This window comes from Ranitomeya imitator, chromosome 4 (assembly GCF_032444005.1).
Source record: "Ranitomeya imitator isolate aRanImi1 chromosome 4, aRanImi1.pri, whole genome shotgun sequence".
Taxonomy (NCBI): domain Eukaryota; kingdom Metazoa; phylum Chordata; class Amphibia; order Anura; family Dendrobatidae; genus Ranitomeya; species Ranitomeya imitator.
Window position 1 is genome coordinate 205111037 of NC_091285.1, and position 26849 is coordinate 205137885.

At 43.4% G+C, this 26849-nt stretch overlaps 2 protein-coding genes across 2 annotated transcripts in view; one reads left to right on the top strand and one right to left on the bottom strand.

Annotated features, from left to right (window-relative positions):
* SCYL2 (SCY1 like pseudokinase 2) overlaps nt 1-24554 on the bottom strand; it is an 84793-nt gene extending 60239 nt beyond the window's left edge. Inside the window, exons 1-4 of the mRNA XM_069764307.1 lie at nt 24449-24554; nt 14938-15133; nt 3919-4076; nt 167-311 (exon numbers count right to left, since the gene is read on the bottom strand). Of these exons, the coding sequence (XP_069620408.1) occupies nt 167-311; nt 3919-4076; nt 14938-15114 (480 nt within the window). The 5' untranslated portion in view covers nt 15115-15133; nt 24449-24554. The remainder of the gene's footprint in view (nt 1-166; nt 312-3918; nt 4077-14937; nt 15134-24448) is intronic.
* Nucleotides 24555-25052: 498 nt separating this feature from the next.
* DEPDC4 (DEP domain containing 4) overlaps nt 25053-26849 on the top strand; it is a 62671-nt gene continuing 60874 nt past the window's right edge. Inside the window, exon 1 of the mRNA XM_069762006.1 lies at nt 25053-25175. Within this exon, the coding sequence (XP_069618107.1) occupies nt 25106-25175 (70 nt within the window). The 5' untranslated portion in view covers nt 25053-25105. The remainder of the gene's footprint in view (nt 25176-26849) is intronic.

Here is a 26849-nt window from a genome sequence, read left to right on the forward strand (position 1 = left end):
CTGTTATGTTACATAATCACAACTCAAAAAATACCAGTATACTTCAGATATTCCTTCAGGAGGGGACGAGATGAGGCTTACGGCCTGGTAAGTGTCCTCTACGGGTGTACCGATTTCTGCTACGGAATATACAATAACAGCACTAGAGTAACGGAGCATTTCTTACCTGAAGCAGGCCGTATTTTGTTTCAACATCGTACAATTTATGGTCTTTAATATCCGCAGGCAGCGGAGATGGGAGATTGTCCCAGCTTCCAAGAACATTGGCTAAGCTGGCAAAGACAGGCTCCGTACAAAAGGCAAGACAATCCCTAGGAAGAAACAGGACAATAAAAAAAATGTAACACCTCCTTTTAAAAGTCCAGTATGTAATATTTCCAAGGTTATGTTCACACGTTGTGTTTTTGCTGCATTTTTTTCCTGCAGACAAAACCTGCTGTCTTGGCAGTAAAGAAAAGGCTGACCATAAATGAGATTTCTTAAATTTCAGACTTTGCTGATACTGTAAAATGAAGATTAAAATTTGCATTAAAAAAACGCAAAGTGTCATCATAGCTTGAGGCTGTGTGCACACATTACCGATTTGCTAGCAAAACCTGAAGCTAGGAGTGAATGAGAAACCTGATGTATCATGCACAGGTTAAGTATTTGTGACTTTCAGATTTGGCACAGACAATCGGCAGCATGTCAGTCCTCTGTGCGTTTTTGCCAGTGTTTTTCACCATTGATCTCACTCAAATCAGTCAAATTACGCAGAAAAATGCAGCAGAAAAGAATGTTATTGCTGCCATGTTTTTCCTGCCAAGAAATGGTGCTGATACTTAACTCAACGTGTGCACATACCAAAGAGGAACATTGATGAGCAGCTTTGTAAATACACGATATTGCACAGGTCCGGAGTTACAGCCCGTATTACAGCGCTGCCAACAGAAATGGGCATCACACATCCTTAGGGACGTAGTCTGGAGGGAAGCTAGCCTTGCATCAGAGTAATCAATGTAGAGAGATCACTTCCCAGAATGGAAAAGTACTGGACAGACAATGAATCCACAAAATAGGTAATATGGTTTTAATATAGAAACCACGGGGAAAGTTTTCTGCTTTTTACGCCTTAAGTTTTTTTTTTCTTTCCTCCCCTTACTTCCAAGAACTATTACTTTTTTTAATGTCCTGTTGCCGTAGTTGGGTGAGGGTTGTCTGAGGGTCAAGTTGTATTATTGAATGAAATCATTTACCATATAATGAAATTAAAAAAAAAAAAAATTCCAAGTGCGACGAGATCGCAAAAACAAAATTGCAATTCTGAGATTCTGTGTTTCATTTTCACGCTGTCTATTGTATGGTAAAAATGACATCGCAATATCATTTTTTCCGTTCAGTAACAACATTGTATAGGTTTTTATTATTATTTTAGAAGTAAAAAAAAAATTCAGGTCTCTAGAATAATTTTTTTTGTCGCCATTTTCTGAGATGCAGCATGTTTTTGGTTTTACAAAGATGGAGTTGTCAAGACTTGTTGTTTGCTTGGGTAGCTGTTTTCACATATATCATTTTTGAATATACATCATTTTTTGTAAGAGGTGCATCAACGGAAAAACAGCAACAATGGCATTTAATTTATTTCTACTCTTTCTGGTGTTTACTGTACAAGTTAATTCACAGATCTATATTTTGAAAGATCATATCGTTCAACATTCATGGACACACTGATGGTAAAAAAAGACCAAATTCCAGGTCAGTTTTAGTATTTAGTAAAAATGGCAAAAATACAAAAACACACAACTGTGGAACTGCATTTTTGTTTGCAATTTCACCGCACTTACCGTATATACTCGAGTATAAGCCGACCCCCCTAATTTTGCCACAAAAAACTGGGAAAACTTAATGACTCGAGTATAAGCCTAGGGTGGGAAATGCAGCAGCTACTGGTAAATGTCAAAAGTAAAAATAGATACCAATAAAAGTAAAATTAATTGAGATATCAGTATGTTAAGTGTTTTTGAATATCCATATTGAATCAGAAGCCCAATATAATGCTCGATAAAGTTTATGATGGCCCCATAAGATGCTCCATATTAAAATATGCCCCATATATTCCCGCATAAAGGTTAATAATGGCCCCATAAGATGCTCCATAGACACATTTGCCCAATATAATGCTGCACAAATGCTGACTATGGCCCCATAAGATGCTCCATAAAGATATTTGCCCCATATAGTGCTGCACAAACCTCGATTATGGTCCCATAAGATGCTCCATACAGACACTTGCCCCATATAATGCGTCACAAGCGTGAATTATGGCCCCATAAGATGCTCCATAAAGATATTTGCCCCATATAGTGCTGCACAAACGTTATGGCCCCATAAGATACTCCATATAGACATTTGCCCCATATAGTGCTGCACAAACGTTATGGCCCCATACAGACACTTGCGCCATATAGTGCTGCACAAACGTTATGGCCCCATAAGATGCTCCATACAGACACTTACCCCATATAGTGCTGCACAAACGTTATGGCCCCATACAGACACTTGCCCCATATAGTGCTGCACAAACGTTATGGCCCCATAAGATGCTCCATACAGACACTTGCCCCATTTGCTGTTGCTGCGATAATAAAAAATAAAAAAAAATAAAAATCACATACTCGCCTCTCCGTCGCTCAGGCCCCCGGCACTTTCGATATTCACCTGACTTCGTTCCGGCACCGCTCCATCTGCAGCGTTTTCTGCACTGACGTTCAGGCGTCTTACCTGAGCGTCACTGCAGAAGACGCTGAAGACGGAGCGGTGCCGGAACGAGGAGCAGGTGAATATCGTGCAGCGCTCCCCCTCCCCATTATACTCACCTGCTCCTGGTGCGGTCCCTGCAGGTCCCTGGCCTCCCGGCGCCGGCAGCTTCTTCCTGTATTGAGCGGTCACCGTTACTGCTCAATACAGTAATGAATATGCGGCTCCACCCCTATGGGAGGTGGAGCCGCATATTAATTACTTTAATGAGCGGTACCATGTGACCGCTCAGTACAGGAAGAAGCTGGAGTGCCGGGAAGCCAGGTACTGCGCCAGGAGCAGATGAGTATAGTTAGACAGCCCCCGCTCCCCCTCCCCTACCGACCCCTGGGTATGACTCGAGTATAAGCCGAGACGGGGACTTTCAGCCCCAAAAAATGGGCTGAAAATTTCAGCTTATACTTGAGTATATACGGTAGATTTTTTTTCCCCGTGTTCCAGTACATTATATGGTAAAACCAATCGTGTCATCCAAAAGTATAACTCGTCCCACAAAAAAAAAAAAAAAAAAAAAAAAAAAAAGCCCTCACATGGCCATATTAGTAACATAGTAACATAGTTAGTAAGGCCGAAAAAAGACATTTGTCCATCCAGTTCAGCCTATATTCCATCATAATAAATACCCAGATCTACGTCCTTCTACAGAACCTAATAATTGTATGATACAATATTGTTCTGCTCCAGGAAGACATCCAGGCCTCTCTTGAACCCCTCGACTGAGTTCGCCATCACCGCCTCCTCAGGCAAGCAATTCCAGATTCTCACTGCCCTAACAGTAAAGAATCCTCTTCTATGTTGGTGGAAAAACCTTCTCTCCTCCAGACGCAAAGAATGCCCCCTTGTGCCCGTCACCTTCCTTGGTATAAACAGATCCTCAGCGAGATATTTGTATTGTCCCCTTATATACTTATACATGGTTATTAGATCGCCCCTCAGTCGTCTTTTTTCTAGACTAAATAATCGCAATATTGCAATATTGAAAAAAATAAAAAAGTTGTGGCTCTGGGAAAAAGGGGAGCAAAAAACCCCAAAACACTAAAACCCAAGGTGGTAAAACACGAAGGTGTGAATGAGGTCTTAAATTCATTCTGCACAATATGAGCCCACAATGGTCTGCCTTACCTAGACTCTTCAAGCGGATGCTGTACAGTCAGTAACCGTGGATGTCGGAGCCTTGTTAACTGTTGGACGCCCCGCTTCAGAGAATCTATAATTTGATCCTTCTCATACTTTTGATACTTGTCAATTAACTTTTTGTCAAACACAAAAACTGCAACTTCCTAATAAAAAAATAAAATAATAAAATGTTGGTAAATGATCCAGCATGAAAACATTGCTCTAAGAGAACTTTATTTTGAATTACGGTCAGGGGCCTCCCATCTTCTTACGATGACGTCCTCTTGTCTTCACGCTGCAGCTCCGGCGCAGGCATAGTTTGTCTGCCCGGTCGAGGGTAGAGCAAAGTACTGCAGTGCGCAGGCGCTGGGCCTCTCTGACCTTTCCTGGCGCCTGCAGTACTTTGCTCTGCCCTCAACAGGGCAGAGAAAGTACGCCTGTGCCGGAGCCGTAGCGTGAAGACAAGAAGAGGACGTCATCGTAAGAAGATGGGAGGCCCCGGACCGAACAGTGACGCCCATCGGACTAGAACCGGACCGAGACCACCCCAGGGTGAGAATAATCTAACCTCTTTTTCTCATCTTTCAGGATACATCGGGGGCTTATCTACAGCATTACAGAATGCTTTAGACAAGCCCCTGAAGCTGGTGGGCTTAGCTCACCTTCGATTTTGGGGGTGACAGGTTCCCTTTAATGGGCTGGAACACAGTTTGGATGACTTAAAGGGGTATTCCAATCTCCAAGTTCCTATCCCAATATGTAGTAGGTGTAATAAAATTAGCAAATGCCTCCAATTAGAAATGTAGTATAGTTTTTTTGATTCGCTAGGTCTCTTTACTCATGTGCAGGCATTGCAGGACCTTAGGCATCCATGGTTACAACCACTGATAACGTGACAGCTAGGGGCTAAGGGATGTAACCGTGAGTACCTAAGGTCCTGTAATGACTGCACATAAAGAAAGAGACAGAATCAGAAAACCTATACTACATTTCTCATAGGAAGTATTTGTTTATATTATTATTACACCTACTACATACTGGGATAGGATCTTGGAGATGGGAATACCACAAAGTAAATCAGCCAAGACATTAATCAATGTCAGTAGTTTGAATGAAGTGAAAAACAAAACAGCGTTTTTGACACTGAAAAAATATGGTCATATGCCATCAACATTGGCAACCCTCTGTTCCTTAGAATGCGGTGAGTGAAGGACCTTCGATGACTGGTCACCTGACCGCTCATGTGACCGCGACGTCACTGAAGGTCCTTCACTCACCGCATTCTAAGGAACAGAGGGAGACGCTAGCAGCGCTGTGATCCAGGGCCCGTCCGAGGGTGAGTATATCCATGTTTTTTATTTTTATTCTTTATTTTTAACATGAATATGGATCCCAGGGCCTGAAGGAGAGTTCTCCTCTCCTCCAGACCCTGGGAACCACACGCCGAAATGCAGGATCGCTCCCTGCACACGCCGTACCCGGCGTATAAGACGACCCCTGATTTTTGGGACAATTTTTAGGGGTCAAAAAGTCGTCTTATACGCCGGGAAATGTGTGTGTGTGTGTGTGTGTGTGTGTGTGTGTGTGTGTGTGTGTGTGTGTGTGTGTGTGTGTGTGTGTGTGTGTGTGTGTGTGTGTGTGTATATATATATATATATATATATATATATATATATATATATATATATATATATATATATACACACACACATACATATATATATATATATATATATATATATATATATATATATATATATATATATGTGTGTGTGTATATTAATTATTCACACACACACATTATTATTATTATTCATTTTTATAGCACCATTTATTCCATGGCGCTTTACATGTGAATGGGGCAAATATAGACAAGTACAATAAACATGAGTAAAACAAGGCACACACAAGTACAGGAGGAGAGAGGACCCTGCCCACGAGGGCTCACAGTCTACAGGGGATGGGTATATACACACACACGGTACAGACCAAACGTTTGGAGACACCTTCTTATTTAAAGATTTTTCTGTATTTTCATGACTATGAAAATTGTACATTCACACTGAAGGCATCAAAACTATGACTTAACACATGTGGGATTATTTACTTAACAAAAACGTGTGAAACAACTGAAATTATGTCTTATATTCTAGGTTCTTCAAAGTAGCCATCTTTTGCTTTGATGACTGCTTTGCACACTCTTGGCATTCTCTTGATGAGCTTCAAGAGGTAGTCACCGGGAATGGTTTTCACTTCACGGGTGTGCCCTGTCAGGTTTAATAAGTGGGATTTCTTGCCTTATAAATGGGGTTGGGACCATCAGTTGTGTTGTGCAGAAGGCTGGTGGATACACAGCTGATAGTCCTACTGAATAGACTGTTAGAATTTGTATTATGGCAAGAAAAAAGCAGCTAAGTAAAGAAAAACGAGTGGCCATCATTACTTTAAGAAATGAATGACAGTCAGTCCGAAAAATTGGGAAAACTTTGAAAGTGTCCCCAAGTGCAGTGGCAAAAACCATCAAGCGCTACAAAGAAACTGGCTCACATGAGGACTGCTCGAGGAAAGGAAGACCAAGAGTCACCTCTGCTTCTGTGAATAAGTTTATCCAAGTCACCAGCCTCAGAAATAGCAGGTTAACAGCAGCTCAGATTAGAGACCAGGTCAATGCCACACACAGTTCTAGCAGCAGACACATCTCTACAACAACTGTGAAGAGGAGACTTTGTGCAGCAGGCCTTCATGGTAAAATAGCTGCTAGGAAACCCCTGCTAAGGACAGGCAACAAGCAGAAGAGACTTGTTTGGGCTAAAGAACACAAGGAATGGACATTAGACCAGTGAAAATCTGCTTTGGTCAGATGAGTCCAAATTTGAGATCTTTGGTTCCAACCACCGTGTCTTTGTGCGACGCAGAAAAGGTGAACGTATGGACTCTACATGCCTGGTTCCCACCGTGAAGCATGGAGGAGGAGGTGTGATGGTGTGGGGGTGCTTTCCTAGTGACACTGTTGAGGATTTATTCAAAATTGAAGGCATACTGAACCAGCATAGCTACCACAGCATCTTGCAGCGGCATGCTATTCCATCCGGTTTGCGTTTAGTTGGACCATCATTTATTTTTCAACAGGACAATGACCCCCAACACACCTCCAGGCTGTGTAAGGGCTATTTGACCAAGGAGAGTGATGGGTGCTACGCCAGATGACCTGGCCTCCACAGTCACCAGACCTGAACCCAATCGAGATTGGTTTGGGGTGAGCTGGACCGCAGAGTGAAGGCAAAAGGGCCAACAAGTGCTAAGCATCTCTAGGAACTCCTTCAAGATTGTTGGAAGACCATTCCCGGAGACTACCTCTTGAAGCTCATCAAGAGAATGCCAAGAGTGTGCAAAGCAGTCATCAAAGCAAAAGGTGGCTACTTTGAAGAACCTAGAATATAAGACATATTTTCAGTTGTTTCACACTTTTTTGTTAAGTATATAATTCCACGTGTTAATTCATAGTTTTGATGCCTTTAGTGTGAATTTACAATTTTTATAGTCATGAAAATACAGAAAAATCTTTAACCCCTTCACCCCCGGAGCTTTTTCCGCTTTTTCATTTTCGTTTTTTGCTCCCCTCCTTCCCAGAGCCATAACTTTTTTATTTTTCCGTCAATATGGCCATGTGAGGGCTTATTTTTTGCGGGACGAGATGTACTTTTGAACGATACCATTGGTTTTACCATGCCATGTAACAGAAAACGGGAAAAAAATTCCAAGTGTGATGAAATTGCAAAAAAGGTGCAATCTCACACTTGTTTTTTGTTTGGCTTTTTTGCTAGGTTCACCAAATGCTAAAACTAACCTGCAATTATGATTCTCCAGGTCATTACGAGTTCATCGACACCAAACATGTCTAGGTTATTTTTTATCTGAGTGGTGAAAAAAAATTCCAAAGTTTGCTAAAAAAAAAAAAAAAAAAAATTCCGTGATTTTCCGATACCCGTAGCGTCTCCAATTTTAGTAATCTGGGGTCAGGTGAGGGCTTATTTTTTGCGTGACGAGCTGGCGTTTTAATGATACCATTTTGGTGTAGATACGTTCTTTTGATCGCCCGTTATTGCATTTTAATGCAATGTCGCTGCGACCAAAAAACGTAATTTTGGCGGTTTGATTTTTTTTCTCGCTACACCATTTAGCGGTCAGGTTAATCCTTTGTTTTTATTGATAGATTGGGCGATTCTGAACGCGGCGATACCAAATATGTGTATGTTTGATTTTTTTGTAAATTGTTTTATTTTGATTGGGGCAAAAGGGGGGTGATTTGAACTTTTATATATTTTTAATTTTTTTTTATATTTTTAATCACTTTTTTTTTTTTAATTTTGGCATGCTTCAATAGCCTCCATAGGAGGCTAGAAGCATGCACAACTCGATCGCCTCTGCTACATAGAGGTGATGCACAGATCACCTCTATGTAGCAGAAATGCAGGGTTGCTTTGAACGTCGACCATAGGGTGGCGCTCAAAGCAATCGGCCATCAACAACCATAGAGGTCTCAAGGAGACCTCTGGTTGTTATGGCAATGCACTGCTGACCCCCGATCATGTGACGGGGGTCAGCAGTGCGAGGACCCCCGGCCGGGAGCGCTAGTTAAATGCCGCTGTCAGCGCTTGACGGCGGCATTTAACTAGTTAATGGGCACGGGCGGATCGCGATTCCGCTCGCGCTCATTGCGCGCACATGTCAGCTGTACAAAACAGCTGACATGTCGCGGCTTTGAGGTGGGCTCACCGCCGGAGCCCACCTCAAAGCAGGGGATCTGCCAGCTGACGTACTATTCCGTCAGCTGGCAGAAAGGGGTTAAATGAGAAGGTGTGTCCAAACTTTAGGTCTGTACTGTATATATATCTATATAATTGTCTAAGGTCCACTTCCGTCTGTTTGTCTGTCACGGAAATCCCGCGTCGCTGATTGGTCGTGGCCAGCCGGCCGCGACCAATCAGTGACAGGCACAGTCCGGCCGCGAATTGGCCCCTCCCTACTCCCCTCCAGTCAGTGCCCCCTCCATACTCCCCTCCAGTCAGCACCCACATAGCGTTTCAGAAGTCCGTTAAACGGACTGCGTTACACCGCAGCATAACGCGGTGTAAGGCTGACCGTTACCAGTGGCATTAACCCTGTAAGTGTGACCAACATTTTACTATTGATGCTGCCTATGCAACATCGATAGTAAAAACATAATGTTAATAATAATAATAATAATAATAATAATAATAATAATAATAAAAAAACAAAAATCATTTTATTCTCACCTTCCGTCGTCCGCGGCAGCCTTTCCCGCTCCTCGCGACGCTCCGGTCCTAAGAATGCATTGCAGGAGCGAGCCGTGATGACGTAGCGGTCTCGCGAGACCGCTACATCATCACCGGTTATTGCAGAAAAGCATTACTGGGAACGGAGCGTCACGAGGAGCATCGCTAAAGGTCTGGGCTGGATCCGGGGGCCGGCCGAAGGTGAGTATATAACTAATTTTTATTTTAATTTTTTTTTTTTTTTTTAACAGGGATATGGTGCCCACATTGCTATATACCACGTGGGCTGTGTTATATAACACGTGGGCTGTGTTATATAGTGCGTGGGCTGTGCAATATACTACGTGGGCTGTGCAATATACTGCATGGGCTGTGCTATACACTACGAGAGCCGTGCTATGTACTACGTGGGCCGTGTTATATACTGCGTGAGCCGTGTTATATACTACGTGGGCTGTGCTATATACTGCGTGGGCTGTGCTATATACTACGTGGGCTGTGCTATATACTACGTGGGCTGTGCTATATACTACGTGGCTGTGTTATATACTGTGTGGGCTGTGCTATACACTACGTGGCCGGCCGCGAACCATCGGCGACAGGCGCAGTCCGGCCGCAAATTGCAGCGGGATTTGAACCACGCTTCGCTAATTAGTCAAACCTGGCCAGCCGAATCCTGTGTATTCATTGCATTACTCTGAAATCTTCCAAAGCATGAACCCTATGGTGGTTCAATGGGTACATGGGCCCACAAACTTGGGGCTTACTGGTTCGCTTCAGGGATTTCCACTCTAACAGCCAAATTCACTAGCACCTGTTTGACCTGCGGCAAATGCAACCCTGGAGGAGTGGAGAAAGTTCCTACACATCATCTGGCCAGACCACTGTACCCCTTCCAGAGGATCCAGATAGACCACATCCAGATGCCGCCAAGTGGAGGATTTAATATGCCCTTGTGGTCGTACACGTGTTCTCAGGATGGCCAGAAGCTTTCCCAGTGAGAAACTAGTCGGCGAGGTCTACTGCAAAGAAGCTACTCTCAGAGATAGTGTGCAGATATGGGGTTCCAGAAGTGATAGAGAGTGATCAAGGACCCGCATTCACAGCAAACCTAACACAAGAGATCTGGTCAGCAGTAGGGTCAGATTTAGGCCTACACACTCCCTACCATCCCCAAAGTAGCGGGAAAGACTAAACGGGACACTTAAGAACAGGGTGTTGAAAGTTGCCCAAGAGACAAACAAACCATGGCATGAGACACTCCCAATCGCACTATTTAGTCTAAGGCACACTCCGTGAGGCCCAGAAAAGCTGTTACCATATGAAATTTTGTTTGCGTCTAGTCCCAGGTTAGGGGTATTCTTCCCTCAGCAGCTGACTACGCAATATGATACTTTGTCTGCTTATGTAATTGAGCTCACCAAGAAGCTTGCTAACATCCATTCTCGAGTTTTTTCTTCATTGCCAGATCCAGAATCCGGTACGCACTCCTTGAAGCAAGGAGACTGGGTGTTGGTAAAAAAGTTTGTAAGGAGAACACCACTCGATCCCAGATTTAATGGTCCTTTCCAAGTGCTGCTGATGACACCAACCTCTGTGAAACTGGAGAGAAGACCCACTTGGATCCACGCATTGCATTGCAAGAAAGCTCCCATACCAGAAGATACATCGAAGCCAGAATGATGTTGTGGATGCCCTCCCTGATCGGATAGATGACCTACCTGATAAATTATACACAGTCATTGACTGAGCATGCTACTGAATATGAGACTATGATTGCATCGAACCCACGTTAGGGACAGATCTCCTGACCGCCCATTTGCGAAAGTCTGTACGGAGTGGGGTGTATGCGCTAGGCATGCATCATCTCACTGGCCGCACAAGAGTTGCAGCGTTTTTGGTTTTAGGACAGGAGGTTAGGATTAGGGAAAGTGATGTCTAAGGGGGGATTGTGATGGAATATATATATTTCATATAGAGCTCACTTGCATATAAACTCATATATACTCATAGCTAATATATACACTATAATCAACTGCTTAAAATGGCTGACAAACTGATATAAGCCAGACGGACTGACTGGGGCTTTCCAGGCAAAAGCGGAACAGCACCAGATGTACTAAGTGATGATCAGATGTCTCAACTTTGTCCTAGATGTTGAAAAAGCAGACAATTACACTTTAGTTGCTTAATCAGCATTCATATGTGCATTAATCACAATATTTCATATATATTTAGATAAATCAATAACAGAGGAACGTGACAATATGGTAATTAACTAACCTCCCTAACCACCCCTTTCTCTGTGCAATTTTAAACCATGTATGTACAATAAACCATCAGTATTGGTGGAACGTTATTCTGTCCCCATGGTGTACAGTCTCATTCTTGATGAGCGCTTAAAATACTCAGTCTTATTGGGAACGGCCGCAGCATGCACAGTGAGATTTATCCAAACCATATTTCCATAACATTAGATGCCACTCTTATACCCACTTGTGCACTAAGGAATAATCCTGCTTTGCCCAAAGGCAGAGGCAAACATTACTGTACTCTTCAAAAAGTGCAGTTATCTTTATATATGATGCACACATATCTGGAGCCTAAAATGCTTCCGGCATTAGTTTCTGTGTCAACAGGAGCCTTAGTTACAGTAGTGCTAGCTGGGTGACTCTCCTGAACCCCAGCCTACATACAGCTCTGGCAAAAAGTAAGAGACCACTACACAGTTTGCTAAAAATCCGCTTCTCTACATGTCTGACATCCATTCCATTCCAATGTCAGTTGAATTCCAACCAGAGGACACTTCATTCTACTTAATGTGCTTCTGATCACCTGAACCAAATCTTATTTAATGAAGGAAAGTATAAAAAACACTGCTGAAGTGTTCACAATCCTCTTGCAATAAGACAAGCTGGATGGCAAAACAAGTGCTAGGAATAGCCCAAAATGAATAGGAATGAAAAAATACTTTTAACCATGTCAAATGAGTTGAAAAGAAAAGTCTTGAGTGAGGAAACGAAGGGCTCAATTCGGGCTTTATTAGCAGAGGGATACAGTGAGCGTCATGTTGCCTCCATCCTTAAAATTTCTAAGACGGAAGTCGATTACAACAAGGTCAAGCAGCAGACATTGGGGACAACAAAGCTACAGACCGGCAGAGGGCAAAAGCGACTCTTCACTGACTGGGATGACCGTCATCTTATTCAAATATCACTCAGCAACCGCAGGATGACATCAAGTGACCTACAAAAGGAATGGCAAATGGCAGCTGGGGTGAAGTGCACGGCAAGAACAGTTCGTAACAGGTTCCTAGAGGCAGGACTCATGTCATGTAAAGCTAGAAAAAATCCTTTCATCAAAGAGAAGCAAAGGAGAGCCAGGCTGAAGTTTGCCCATGACCATAAGGATTGGACCATAGAGGACTGGAGTAAGGTAATCTTCTCTGATGAGTCTAATTTTCAGCTTTGCCCAACACCTGGTCGTCTAATGGTTAGAGGGAGACCTAGGGAGGCGTACAAGCCACAGTGTCTTGCACCCACTGTGAAATTTGGTGGAGGATTAGTGATGATCTGGAGATGCTTCAGCAAGGCTGGAATTGGGCAGGTTAATCTTTGCAAAGGACGTATGAATCAAGCCGCATACAAGGTTATCCTGGAAAAACAGTTGATTCCTTCTGCTCAAGCAATGTTCTCCAACTCTGAGGACTGGTTTTTCCAGCAGGACAATTCACCATGCCACACAGCTAGGTGTGGTTGAAGGACCACCACATCAAATCCCTGTCATGGCCAGCCCAATCTCCAGACTTGAACCCCATTGAAAACCTCTGGAATGTAATCAAGAGGAAGATGGATAGTCACAAGCCATCAAACAAAGAACTGCTTACATTTTTGTGCCAGGAGTGACACGAGGTCACCCAAAAGCAGTGTGAAAGACTGGTGGAAAGCGTGCCAAGACGCATGAAAGCTGTGACTAAAAATCATGGCTATTCCACAAAATATTGATTTCTGAACTCTTCCTAAGTTAAAACATCAGTATTGTTGTTTCTACATGAATAAGAACTTGTTTTCTTTGTATTATTTGAGGTCTGAAAGCACGGTTTCTATTTTATTATTTTGTCGATTTCTCATTCGTTGCAAATACAAAATTTTTAGCTTTAAATTTCGGAGACATGTTTTAAGTAGTTTATAGAATAAAACAATGTACATTTTACTCAAAAATATACCTATAAAGAGAACAATCAGACAAACTGAAAATTTTGCAGTGGTTCCTTAATTTTTGCCTGAGCTATATACATTAGCTCGTAATACAATATGTTCTTAAAGCGCTGCGGAATATGTTGGCGCTATATAAATAAAATTATTATTATTATTTTATTCCAAAGGGAATGTAAACGTGGATGACAACTGCACTAATCCCAGGGAATTTACATATTGCTGGTCTAGTGAGGACGAGTGTTTGTGTGGTGAAGTAAGAGCAAACAGCAGAGAGTCAAGAGGAATACTGTCCTATTTACCTGCCGAAATGTGCAGGATTACTGTCAGAAACATAAGAATCTCAGGAAAAGGACTACTGTGCCGTCGTAACCTGATAAAATAAAGCTGCAGGTTAAAGTACATTAATAGTTTATACAACTGAACAAGCGCAGTGCTTACAAACTCTTTCATAGAGATCTTGTAAGCACTGCATCAATGCTGGCCAGGATCGCTGGAACATAATGTATGCTCCTGATGCAGAACAATTTCATCCCCAAAAGGCTTCTGATAATCCAGCGTCAAAATTGCATCATATAACAGCATCGGAGAGCGCACCATCACTCAGGAATCTACGCCCACCCTCAGAGCAAGCAGGAAGTGGATGGGACGAGGAGCGGTGAGCTCCAGAAGAAGGAAGAAGACAGAAACCCTTTAGTCTTTAAAAGGGTATTCGCATTCATGGCTTATCCACAGATGCCTTTTGGTCTATTCAGACAAATAGATAACTTCACAAATTCTAACGCTAATGACTCATAATGATGATAGACGAGTAATTTAAACGGATTTAACAACTTAATGGGCCAACAACCACTCGCTTATTGAGTGTAAAATTATTATTGCTTGTTAATACATTGTGTTATGCAAATGAAAAGCTTGAGAGCTTACGGCCATATGTGCTTGGTTGTTCCACTATCATACTAATCTATCTACAATGAAATGCGGTAGGTTAAGAGATTGTGACTAGTGATGAGCGAATATACTCGTTACTTGAGATTTCTCGAGCATGCTCAGGGGTCCTCCAAGTATTTTTTAGTGCTCGGAGATTTAGTTTTCATCACCGCGGCTGAATGATTTAAATCTGTTAGCCAGCATAAGTACATGTGGGGGTTGCCTGGTTGCTAGGGAATCCCCACATGTACTTATGCTGGCTAACAGATTTAAATCATTCAGCCACGGTGATGAAAACTAAATCTCCAAGGACTAAAAAAAATACTCGGAGGACACCCGAGCGTGCTCGAGAAATCTTGAGTAACGAGTACCATATATTCGCTCATCACTAATTGTGACAAAATGTGAATGTTTAGATGAGAAGTGTTATATATAAAGGCTGGTCCATCATCGAGGCTAGGTTACAATCGGATCACTAAATCACTGATATTACTTTATGGCATATTCTGAGAGCGAACTGACTATCTTGCTCCTAAGACTTGTCCAACCTTTTCTACTAGCAATCCTTGAATATCTACCGGTACCTGTTTAGTAGATTTTTTCGTCCCATTGAAGATTTTCCAGGCTAGACCATTGCCGCCGCTGGCTATATGCTTCCCCACGTCAAACTCCCTGGTGACAGGGTTTCCCATTACAGCGCTTGTAACATCAGCAGTCACCTTTGTGACTGTACTTTTCAGCTTGTTCAACATGGACTCCATTTTGGTTTTCTTGCTTGACCTTGTACATATTGGGAAAGAAAAGTAGCATTCAGTGAAAAAGCAAGGAGAATTGAAGATGAGATCTGAAAGAAATGATCAAGTGCTTGAGAACAAGGTTGTCAGTGTCTACCGCTTTTTTTTTTGTACCAATGAATAATTTAGACAGTGCAAACAAACTGTGAGCTTTGTAAATGTAAGATATCTGCTTCTGCTTTGCATCCTATGAGGACACAATTCTAAAAAGAAAACCATATGTCGGGAAGGGACTATTCAAGTAAACATCACCCTGAAAGGGAACCTGTCATCAGCTTTTAACAAATGGAAGTAGTATCAAATTGGAAAAAACGTGGATATTACCCGCGCTGCTGTAATGACGATCCAGTTATGACCAGGTATAATGACGACCTCAGGTATGCACCTCCTGAGGAAGAAGTCTGATTGACTTTGAAACGCGTTGAGACAATAAAACCACCTTTTATCAACGCGTTTCGAAGTCAATCAGACATCTTCCTCAGGAGGTGCATACCTGAGGTCGTCATTATACCTGGTCATAACTGGATTGTCATTATTACAGCAGCGCGGGTAATATCCACGTTTTTTCCAATTTGATACTACGAATCGGTCAGTGGTCTGACCTGTGGATCTGCGGCAGCTGTCGACTCTGATGAGTTCTATATGCTCTAACATTGTAGAATATCGGGTGAGTGCAAACTAAATATTAATTTGAAACTACCTTCGGATAGACCCTATTGGCGCTTTTTTTCCCCCTATAGTGTTTCTGTGTAACAAATGGAAGCAGTGCTACGGTAGTGCAGGGCTATGGAGTCAGTAAGCCAAATCTCCAACTCCTTCATACATGGCTTGTTAAGTGATACATTTATTAATGATAGTGACCATTATGATGCAATAATCAAGCTAATTAGATAGAACATAAAATAAAACAAATTCCTGTTCACTCCAAAAGTTCTGAGATGAGTGCAGGCATTCCTTCCCAGTGCCTTGCTCCTCTGATCTGTAGAGGATGAGCTTCACTACTGAGCATGTACATAAAGTGCAGCACAGATTCATCTCAACCAACTGCAGAGATCCTTTGATCAGGAACAGAACAGACATTTATAGGGCATTTCATAACTTTCCCAAAGGCTTATGAAGCCTTTACAGCACGTCCTGCACTGAACTACCGAACCCAATTTATTATACACTTTAGGAGTCGGTCCAGTTTATACTGCCTCCACAGCAGTGTGTGTAGGTTATTGTCCCTCAATAAAAATGATACCTTTCTTGTGGAGATGTGCTAATCATGAGAATCTATTATTGAAGCAAAATACAGTGCCATGTAAAAGTTAGAGCACCCCTGGTCAAAATTACTGGTATTGTGAACAGTTAAGCAAGGTGAAGATAAAATGATCTCTAAAATTAAAGATGAGAGAACAAAAAGAAGAATGATGTTCAAATGCACTATAATATCCCATATAATATAACAAATTTAAGAGAGATTTAATCCATCAAAAACATTCCTTTCTATTGATACCAACAAAATCATGCTAAAAACAATTAAAAACGGGAAAGAAAATAACCCCCTTGTAATCAATACACATTAACCCTGTTAAAATACACAGTGAAGAGAATGAAAAGAACTGCACAAAGAATAGTATAAGGCAGAAGAAGGGGGTCGGTCACTTGTAGCCTATAAAGCAAATAAAAACGGGTATGTTGAAAAACTCCTATATAGTCAGATGGTATGCCTGAAATACGATGCATATAATACAATCAAGGGTATCACATAGAAATGGTCAGACAGGAACTATTGTATAACGCCTAAAAAGCATCTGGGTAGCTTAGGAGATTCACGGTATGGTTGAGTACATCTCCACCATTGGTTCTCATTTCCGGTTGTGCGGCCCACTGTGACACGTACGCTGACAATACATTTAGTTGGCTGGGAGAAGCCTCTTACCATAATCACGTCAATATGGGTGACTATAACTGAACTAGACACAACTGAGATACCGCTATATATAGAGTAAAGGTTTTTGTAATGTTTTTTAATTTTCCTTCAATGGACCTGTGTGCGTACCAGTGATGTGTGTGGCTAGCTGACGGTTTTATTGATCCCTATGAACATATAAACGTTTGGATGGCTTTTTATTATATTTCATGCAAATTGCCTCTTCTGAGAAAAAGAAAAAGAGGACTTGAACTCTATAGCGCCACCTGTTGGAAGTAGCGATCCTACAAGTCACAATCAACCCTTTAAACGAGTCGTGCAATATGACTTAGGATAAAAGCCAAATTAGTATCTCAATTCGCAGACATGGTGTTTCGGGCTGTTGGCCCTCGTCAGTGCGAAGCATGAGAACTAATTTGGCTAGGTGAGAGGCTCTGGACTGGTTTCTCCTTATGGAGAGTGACATACCATCTCTGGTTTGTCATGGTAAGGAGGCTTATTCACCGTGCAATGCTCCTCTGGGAAATATAATATGCAAATTGCCTCTTCTGAGCAAGGAGATCTGGTGACCCCCCACCCTAAAAAAAAACAAAAAACACACAATTTGGACATTTTGATTATTTTTTTCTCTTAATAGCGTTTACCCTGAGCGGATTACTTAATTTTATATCTTGATAGACCAAACTTTTACAGATGCAGAGACACCAAATATGTTTTTTTTATTTCTTTATATTTAATGGGGGAAATGGTGGTAATACAAGATATGTAAATATATATATATATATATATATATATATATATATATATATATATATATATGTTAACGCTGCCATTAAACGTGTAACTGTGCACAACTTTTTACTATTGATGCTGCCTATGCATCATCAATGGTAAAAACATATAATGTTAAAAATAATTAAAAAAAACATTATATTCTCACCTTCCGCGCCAGTCTTTACCGATGTTTGTCGCGACCCTCCGGTCCCAAGAATGCATTGCGGCAATGACCGGACATGACTTGCGAGACAGCTACATCATCACGTGTTTTTGCCGCAAGGCATTACTGGGAACGAAGGGTCACGACGAGCATCGGTGAAGGCCTGGGCTGGTTCCGGGGGCCGCCGGAGGGTGAGTATATGACTATTTTTTATTTTAATTGTTTTTTTTAAAACAGGCGTATGGTGCCTATATACTGCGTGGGCTGTGTTATATACCGCATGGCCAGTGTTATATAGTACGTCGCTGTGCTACATACTATGTGGGCTGTGCAATATACTACGTGGGCTGTGTTAAATACTGCGTGGGCTGTGCTATATACTACGTGGGCTTGCAATATAGTATGTGGGCTGTGCCATATAGTACATACATATTCTAGAATACCCGATGCGTTAGAATCGGGCCACCATCTAGTATTTAACTTTTTTTTTTTTAAATCTTTTTCAGTACCCTTAGGCGACTTGAATGTGAAATCCTTTAATGCTTGTTCTATATACTGCAATACCATAATATTGCATTATATGGGGTGAGCCAGTAATTCCTATGAAGCTCAGCCTGAGGTTGGTTTTCTCAGGAGTAGCAAGATGGCAGCAGTGGGGCCTTCAGCATGCCCCTAAGTGTCATGGTAATTAGTGATGAAAAAATGTGCTCGGATAAGGTGTTATCTGAGCATGCTCAGGTGCTAATAGAGTATCTTCCGCAAGCTCGAAAAATATGTTCAAGTCCCCGTGACTCGACAGCGACAACACATGCAGAGATTGTCTGTTTGTTAGGCAATCCATGCATGTGCTGCAGCTGTAGAACCGCCGTGAGACATGCAACCACGGGGACTCGAGCATGTTATTTGAGCATGTCGAAGACACTCTGTCAGCACCAGAGTATGCTCAGATAACACCTCATCGCTCATCACTATTATTAACCTATCACGATTACAGCAAAAGGAACCCACATGAGCCAGTGAGCGCAAGTAAACTAGAAGCTTGGGCTGATAAATGGCAAATGAGCTTTAATGGGGATAAATGTAAGGTCATGCATTTGGGTAGAAGTAATAAGATGTATAACTATGCGCTTAATTCTAAAACTATGGGCAAAACCGTCAATGAAAAAGACCTGGGTGTATGGGTGGATGACAAACTCATATTCAGTGGCCAGTGTCAGGCAGCTGCTACAAAGGCAAATAAAATAATGGGATGCATTAAAAGAGGCATAGATGCTCATGAGGAGAATATAATTGTACCTCTATACAAGTCACTAGTTCGACGACACTTAGAATACTGTGCACAGTTCTGGTCTCCGGTGTTTAAGAAAGACATAGCTGAACTGGAGCGGGTGCAGAGAAGAGCGACCAAGGTTATTAAAGTACTGGGGGGTCTGCAATACCAAGATAGGTTATTAGACTTGGGGCTATTTAGTTTGGAAAAACGAAGACTAAGGGGTGATCTTATTTTAATGTATAAATATATGAGGGGACAGTACAAAGACCTTTCTGATGATCTTTTTAATCATAGACCTGAAACAGGGACAAGTGTTATGAATAGGTAATTCAGAACCACAATGGACCTTGAAGTTCAGAGCACACAAGTGACCTGACAAAAACCACAAAACATAGGACGAGCTCTGAGACGTGGAAACTCTGCTGACCGCAATCCCTAAACTTATCAAACCACACTAGAGATAGCCGTGGATTGCGCCTAACGCTCCCTATGCAACTCGGCACAGCCTGAGAAACTAGCTAGTCCTGAAGATAGAAAAATAAGCCTACCTTGCCTCAGAGAAATTCCCCAAAGGAAAAGGCAGCCCCCCCACATATAATGACTGTGAGTAAGATGAAAATACAAACACAGAGATGAAATAGATTTAGCAAAGTGAGGCCCGACTTACTGAATAGACCGAGGATAGGAAAGATAGCTTTGCGGTCAACACAAAAACCTACAAACAACCACGCAGAGGGGCAAAAAGACCCTCCGCACCGACTAACGGTACGGAGGTGCTCCCTCTGCGTCTCAGAGCTTCCAGCAAGCAAGCAGAACCAAAAAAGCAAGCTGGACAGAAAATATAGCAACAAAAGTAACACAAGCAGAACTTAGCTTATGCTGAGCAGACAGGCCACAGGAACGATCCAGGAGGAAGCAAGACCAATACTAGAACATTGACTGGAGGCCAGGATCAAAGCACTAGGTGGAGTTAAATAGAGCAGCACCTAACGACTTAACCTCATCACCTGAGGAAGGAACCTCAGAAGCCGCAGTACCACTCGTGACCACAGGAGGGAGCTTGATCACAGAATTCACAACAGTACCCCCCCCCTTGAGGAGGGGTCACCGAACCCTCACCAGAGCCCCCAGGCCGACCAGGATGAGCCATATGAAAGGCACGAACAAGATCAGCAGCATGGACATCAGAGGCAAAGACCCAGGAATTATCTTCCTGACCATAACCCTTCCACTTAACCAGATACTGGAGTTTCCGTCTCGAAACACGAGAATCCAAAATCTTCTCCACTATATACTCCAACTCCCCCTCCACCAAAACCGGGGCAGGAGGATCAACAGATGGAACCACAGGCGCCACGTATCTCCGCAACAATGACCTATGGAATACGTTATGGATGGAAAAAGAATCTGGAAGGGTCAAACGAAAAGACACAGGATTAAGAACCTCAGAAATCCTATACGGGCCAATGAAACGAGGCTTAAACTCTTGAAAAGCTTCCACAGCAGCAGAAGACCAATTGACCACATCAGCACCCTTCTTGGTCAAATCGGTCAATGGTTTAGCAATACTAGAAAAATTACAGATGAAGCGACGATAAAAATTAGCAAAGCCAAGGAACTTTTGCAGACTCTTCAGAGATGTCGGCTGAGTCCAATCATAAATGGCCTGGACCTTAACAGGGTCCATCTCGATGGTAGAAGGGGAAAAAATGAACCCCAAAAATGAAACCTTCTGAACACCAAAGAGACACTTTGATCCCTTCACAAACAAAGAAGTAGCACGCAGGACCTGGAACACCATTCTGACCTGCTTCACATGAGACTCCCAATCATCCGAGAAGACCAAAATATCATCCAAGCATACAATCAGGAATTTATCCAGGTACTCTCGGAAGATGTCATGCATAAAGGACTGAAATACTGATGGAGCACTGGCAAGTCCGAATGGCATAACTAGGTACTCAAAATGGCCTTCGGGCGTATTAAATGCAGTTTTCCATTCATCGCCCCGTTTAATACGCACAAGATTATATGCACCACGAAGATCTATCTTGGTGAACCAACTAGCCCCCTTAATCCGAGCAAACAAATCAGATAGCAGCGGCAAGGGGTACTGAAATTTGACCGTGATTTTATTTAGAAGGCGGTAATCAATACAAGGTCTCAGCGAACCATCCTTCTTGGCCACAAAAAAGAACCCTGCTCCCAATGGCGATGACGACGGCCGAATATGACCCTTCTCCAAGGATTCTTTTACGTAACTCCGCATAGCGGCGTGCTCAGGTACAGATAAATTAAACAGTCGACCCTTAGGAAACTTACTACCAGGAATCAACTCGATAGCACAATCACAATCCCTATGCGGAGGTAGGGCATTGGACTTGGGCTCATCGAATACATCCCGGTAATCAGACAAGAACTCTGGGACCTCAGAAGGGGTGGATGATGAAATAGACAGAAATGGAACATCACCATGTACCCCCTGACAACCCCAGCTGGACACAGACATTGATTTCCAATCTAATACTGGGTTATGGACTTGTAGCCATGGCAACCCCAACACGACCACATCATGCAGATTTTGCAACACCAGAAAGCGAATATTCTCCTGGTGCGCAGGAGCCATGCACATAGTCAGCTGGGTCCAATACTGAGGCTTATTCTTGGCCAAAGGCGTAGCATCAATTCCTCTCAATGGAATAAGACACTGCAAGGGCTCCAAGACAAACCCACAGCGCCTAGCAAACTCTAAGTCCATCAAATTCAGGGCAGCGCCTGAATCCACAAATGCCATGACAGAATAGGAAGACAAAGAGCAGATCAAAGTAACGGACAAAAGAAATTTCGACTGTACCGTACCAATGGTGGCAGAGTTAGCGAACCGCTTAGTGCGCTTAGGACAATCGGAGATAGCATGAGTGGAATCACCACAGTAGAAACACAGCCCATTCTGACGTCTGTGTTCTTGCCTTTCAGCTCTGGTCAAAGTCCTATCGCACTGCATAGGCTCAGGTTTATGCTCAGGTAATACCGCCAAATGGTGCACAGATTTACGCTCACGCAAGCGTCGACCGATCTGAATGGCCAAAGACATAGACTCATTCAAACCAGCAGGCATAGGAAATCCCACCATGACATCTTTAAGGGCTTCAGAGAGACCCTTTCTGAAGATTGCTGCCAGCGCAGATTCATTCCATTGAGTGAGCACAGACCACTTCCTAAACTTCTGACAATAAATCTCTATCTCATCCTGACCCTGACACAGAGCCAGCAAATTTTTCTCTGCCTGATCCACTGAATTAGGTTCATCGTACAGTAATCCGAGCGCCAGAAAAAACGCATCAATATTACATAATGCAGAATCTCCTGGCGCAAGGGAAAATGCCCAGTCTTGAGGGTCGCCACGTAATAAAGAAATAATAATCTTAACTTGTTGAACTGGGTCACCAGAGGAGCGAGGTTTCAACGCTAGAAACAGTTTGCAATTATTTTTAAAACTCAGAAATTTAGCTCTATCTCCAGAAAACAAATCAGGAATAGGAATTCTTGGTTCTAACATAGAATTCTGAGCCACAAAGTCTTGAATATTTTGTACTCTTGCAGTGAGAAGATCCACACATGAAGACAGACCTTTAATGTCCATCACCACACCTGTGTCCTGAACCACCCAAATGTCTAGGGGAAAAAAAAGGCAAAACACAGTGCAAAGAAAAAAAAATGGTCTCAGAACTTCTTTTTTCCCCTCTATTGAGAAGCATAGTACTTTGGGCCTCCAGTACTGTTATGAATAGGTAATTCAGAACCACAATGGACCTTGAAGTTCAGAGCACACAAGTGACCTGACAAAAACCACAAAACATAGGACGAGCTCTGAGACGTGGAAACTCTGCTGACCGTAATCCCTAAACTTATCAAACCACACTAAAGGTAGCCTTGGATTGCGCCTAACGCTCCCTATGCAACTCGGCACAGCCTGAGAAACTAGCTAGTCCTGAAGATAGAAAAATAAGCCTACCTTGCCTCAGAGAAATTCCCCAAAGGAAAAGGCAGCCCCCCACATATAATGACTGTGAGTTAGATGAAAATACAAACACAGAGATGAAATAGATTTAGCAAAGTGAGGCCCGACTTACTGAATAGACCGAGGATAGGAAAGATAGCTTTGCGGTCAACACAAAAACCTACAAACAACCACGCAGAGGGGCAAAAAGACCCTCCGCACCGACTAACGGTACGGAGGTGCTCCCTCTGCGTCTCAGAGCTTCCAGCAAGCAAGCAGAACCAAAAAAGCAAGCTGGACAGAAAATATAGCAACAAAAGTAACACAAGCAGAACTTAGCTTATGCTGAGCAGACAGGCCACAGGAACGATCCAGGAGGAAGCAAGACCAATACTAGAACATTGACTGGAGGCCAGGATCAAAGCACTAGGTGGAGTTAAATAGAGCAGCACCTAACGACTTAACCTCATCATCTGAGGAAGGAACCTCAGAAGCCGCAGTACCACTTGTGACCACAGGAGGGAGCTTGATCACAGAATTCACAACAGACAAGGGGTCATCCTCTGCGTTTGGAGGAAAAAAGGTTTAAGCATAATAATAGACGCGGGTTATTAACTGTAAGAGCAGTGAGACTATGGAACTCTCTGCCGTATGATGTTGTAATGAGTGATTTGTTACTTAAATTTAATAGGGGACTGGATACCTTTCTGGAAAAGTATAATGTTACTGGTAGAGACAGAGGGGTTTGTCTACATCCACAGATCTGCGGTTAGTTCTCCCAGATGTTAGGACAATGCTCCCTGCCGAGCTCCCTAAAACCCCTGTGTAACTGTACCTAGAACGGATGCTACTCCGCGGGCCAAGAGGGGTCACTGTGACCCCAAATCTTCATTTCATTTACATCTCTCTTTTTCCCATTGATCAGGGCCAGAACCTGCTGACACTTGTGTGTTGGGAAGCATTCTTCCTTTGCTGGTTCTTCCTAAGACTTCTTCACAGTCCAAACTCTAAAGGATGGAAATAGAGACGTGAGGACGCTCTTCCACCACTGCCCCCCAGGAGGCCGCTCCGGTGGTCCCGCCGCTATGGCTGGGGGTGCAGCTGCTTCCTGGCAGGGGACCACAGGCAGCGCCGGAGAGCTGACATGGCGGCGGGTCACCCCATCCCTCCCCGTACCTGCTGTCCCCGGCTCGGAGCTGGGATCACCACACACGTCTCCTCCCGTCAGGCCGCTCCACTTCTTTCCTCGTTCAGGTGGCTCCACATCTGCTGTCAGCTGACCGCCTCCCCCAGTCACTAGAGGTCGGGACTAATGTCTACAGCTGTACATGACTTGTGCCGCCATTTTCCCGTAGGTCACAATGATACTACGCTGTCTCGGAGGCTACAACAACATGTCCTCCGCGCCACACGCCGTCCTGCAGCGCAGGGGACGCTCTGGTGACTGCAAGGTGTCCGGAAAACAAACAAGCCACTCTCCTCTGCTTTTGCGACAGTGACGTATAACGAGGACTAATATTCGTAGTCTGAAACCAGAAAGGCTTCTTCCTTGCTTACGTCACCTGTTGGCGGCCACTTCTCCATTTGTCTTAGGCCTTTTATTTCATATAAACATTTGTTAGTCCCTGACTCAGGTAACACGCAGACAATGCACCATTTATTAGACAGCACAACGCTGGGAAGACAGCGCTCAGCACATGCTGGCCGAGCCAGAACTAAAGATGGCTGCCCTGAACAGGCTTACGTCGCCGTGACGCAGAGCGTTTGACCCCGCCTCCCAGAGTCAGCGTCACGTGACGCGAGCTGGCGGCAGGTGGCCACCTCAGCAGGTGGATGGCGGCAGATTTGACTCCTAGGTTCCGTCGGATCCGCAGTATGGGAGAGCTGAGAGCCCGCAGGAGAGGTAATGGAGCCTCAGGCTTCGCCACCACCAGGGGTGCAGCCATAGACCTAGAAACAAGCAACTGTGCAATTTACGGGTTAAAAAGCCTCTCCCTTCTCAAGAATGGAGGAATTGTTAATTGTATAGTTTACTGCTTGTTACCCAGGTCACCGACCACCTCTGCAGACTATGATCCGGGACCTGTGCTCCTCCGATGCTGCAGAGCGCCCAGGTCTAGTCAGGGGTCCGAAATGGAAAATACTAAAACCCTATGTGTCATTTGTCTATACCTATGCCTATGGTAGATTTTGCCTATGGTAGATTTTGCCTATGGTAGATTTTGCCTATGGTAGATTTTTTTAGTCATATTTGTCTATACCTATGGTAGATTTTTTACAGTGTGCGGGAAATCAGCGATTCCACAGAATTAATGAACATGTTGCTTTTTTTTCCGCGATTTGTTTTTTTTCGCGGAAAAAAATCGCTACATTTGCACAAGTTTTGCGGATTACATTGAAATCATTGGGAACCATATGTAAGCGTTTTTTTCACGTTTTTATCGCATTTTTATAGAAAAAAACCGCGAAAAATACTGAACGTGTGCACATAGCCTTACAACGCCCTTCTCTGTGTACCTGAACTGAGAGAGGGAGGGGGATGTTTTGAGTGAGATAATATTAAGGCTAGGTTCTCATTTCGTTTTCGGGTGAGCGCTAACAGCGTTGCACGGCGAAATTAACGCCGTGCAACGTGTCCGTTAACGCTCCCATTGCCAGCAATGTTAAAGCGCATTGCTAGTGCGTGCCATTTTCGGCACGCGCTAGCGATGTGCCGTTCTTTTGTGGCGCGCCTCGGACGCTGCTTGCAGCTAGCGCTAGCGGGGACATTTAACGCGACCCCTAAAAAGACATTGCGTTAGCGCAATCCACTAGTGCTTAGCGCTAAACGGATTGCCCTGACGCAATGAGAACCAAGCCTAATATTGTCTACCTTGAGATAGTTTATAAACCCTCCTCTCACACATCCAGTACCCAGCAACCACAGAATGCAGAGTAAGTGGACATGCTGGCTGGGGCATATCTTAAGGTACCGTCACACTCAGCAACTTTGCAACGAGAACGACAGCGATCTGTGACGTTGCAGCGTCCTGGATAGCGATCTCGTTGTGTTTGACACGCAGCAGTGATCTGGATCCCGCTGTGCCATCGCTGGTCGGAGCTAGAAGTCCGGAACTTCATTTGGTCGCTAGATCGGCGCGTATCGTCATGTTTGACATCAAAAGCAACAACGCCAGCAACGTTTTACATGGAGCGAGAACAATAAGCGAGTCGCCGTTACGTCACTGGATCGCTCCTGCATCGTTCTCTTTGACGTCTCTACAGCGACATAAACAGCGACGCTCCAGTGATCGGCTCGTTGTCTATATCGCTGCTGCGTCGCTATGTGTGACTGTACCTTACTGAAGTCAAGCATCAACACCAGGCTCTCCCATCATCACTTTGGTAAGAATTACGAATAACGGTTCATATTAGTACAACAACGTTATCTTCCAAGTTTCATTAAGATCTTTTTAGGGATTCAGTCATTATGCGCCATTTTCTGCCATACCTATGCCTAGTGTGTTATCACGGTTGGAAACGGAAAAACGGTTTTGAGCTCCGTTTTTTTTATTGGAATTAGTTCATATTAGTACAA